Below are 1,694 nucleotides of genomic sequence, written 5' to 3' on the forward strand. Positions count from 1 at the left end.
TTATCTTCAAATATTGAAGAACTTATTAAAAACGACTTGCAAGATGCTTCTAGTATATGTTGCACAACCGACTGTTGGACCTCGATTTCACAGGAATCGTATATTACAGTGACCGCTCACGTAATTGATTCTAAGTGGTGTGCTAAATCATATACATTGACTACACACGAAATGGATAAGCGTCATACTGCAGAAAATTTATCAGAACAACTTATAAATACTTTTGGCAAATGGGATATTACTAACAAAATATTAGCAATAGTAACTGATAATGCGAAAAATATAACTAATGCCATTCCTTTGATAAGTCCCGAAATTTATAGTGTTAAATGTGTAGCACATAGTCTACAACTTGCCGTTAATTGTGTCTTAAAAAATGAAAATATAGTTAATATAATAAAACAATGCAATAAAATTGTAGGGCACTTTAAACATTCAACATTAGCTAAAACATCACTTGAAGAAAAACAAGAATTACTTGGCTTAACAAAAACAACTTTACTTCAGAGTTGTAAGACAAGGTGGAATTCTATATACCTTATGATGGAACGTCTCGTTTTGAATAAATGTGCAATATTCAATGTTTTAGCAGATCGAACTATAACATCTCAATCTATGGCTCAAAAACTCGAAATTAAAGAACATGAATTGTTATTTATCGAGTCGCTTATACAATTTCTTAAACCGATATATGTCACTACAAACATTTTTTGTACGGAAAATAATTCGTCAATATCAATGATTAGACCATTATTAAAACAAATTATTGAAAAACATTTAATGCAATGTCATGAAAATGAAGATACCATTGTACAAACATTGAAACAAACATTAGCTTCAGAAATTAAACGCCGCTTTTCGCTTAAATGGGATTCAACTGAATCTGTATTATTAGAACAAATTGCTTCATTCTTGGATCCTAGATTTAAAGACTTAGACCACGAAGTATTATCTAATCATGAGGCAATCTGCTCTAAAATAAAACAAATAATCAACCAAAATAATTATCTCGAGCCCAATGAAATAACTACAGCTTCTCAAGAACAACAAAATAAACATAGAAGTGATCTTGAATATATATTTGGAATCAACAATGAAGAAAATGATCTAACAAAAGAATTTCAAAACTATTTAGCAGAACCGCAGTTGAGATTTACATTAGATCCCTTAGAGTGGTGGAAAACACGATATTCAAAATATCCGACAATAGGTAAACTTGCTAAAAAGTATATGGCAATTACTGCAACATCAGTGAGTGCTGAACGTTGTTTTTCAACTGCTGGTAATATAGTCACCCGAAAAAGAGCTTCCTTATCACCAGAAAATGTAAATTTACTTGTATTTTTGCATCAGAATAAACGGCTGATGATTTAAAATTAAAACTATCTATTAAAGTATGATATATTAAAATTATTTATTTATTATTATTTAATATTAACTGGATTATAATTAAATATTTTTTTAGGTACTAAATAGGTACTTTTTGTTGTTTTCCTGTATTCATCTTTTGTTAAATTATTATTATTAGTATTAATATTGTTTCAAATGTTATTATTATTGTTAGTACTGAATAAATAGTTATAAATACTAATAAATTATGAAGCGTAATATTTTTTAATAAATATAATTTTTATTCATGGAATATTAATTACACGAACCAATTACACGAGTATTTAAAATACACCGAACCAATT

The 1,694-nt window shown here is 28.1% G+C and overlaps 1 protein-coding gene across 1 annotated transcript; it reads left to right on the forward strand.

Moving 5' to 3' along the window:
• Positions 1-171: 171 nt before the first annotated feature.
• On the forward strand, positions 172-1,389 carry LOC103311120 (zinc finger BED domain-containing protein 1-like). The gene has a single exon (XM_008190686.2). The coding sequence runs from the start codon at positions 172-174 to the stop codon at positions 1,372-1,374; it is 1,203 nt and encodes a 400-aa protein (XP_008188908.1). The 3' UTR covers positions 1,375-1,389.
• Positions 1,390-1,694: the final 305 nt, after the last annotated feature.

This window comes from Acyrthosiphon pisum, unplaced genomic scaffold (assembly GCF_005508785.2).
Source record: "Acyrthosiphon pisum isolate AL4f unplaced genomic scaffold, pea_aphid_22Mar2018_4r6ur Scaffold_685;HRSCAF=1140, whole genome shotgun sequence".
Classification (NCBI taxonomy): Eukaryota; Metazoa; Arthropoda; class Insecta; order Hemiptera; family Aphididae; genus Acyrthosiphon; species Acyrthosiphon pisum.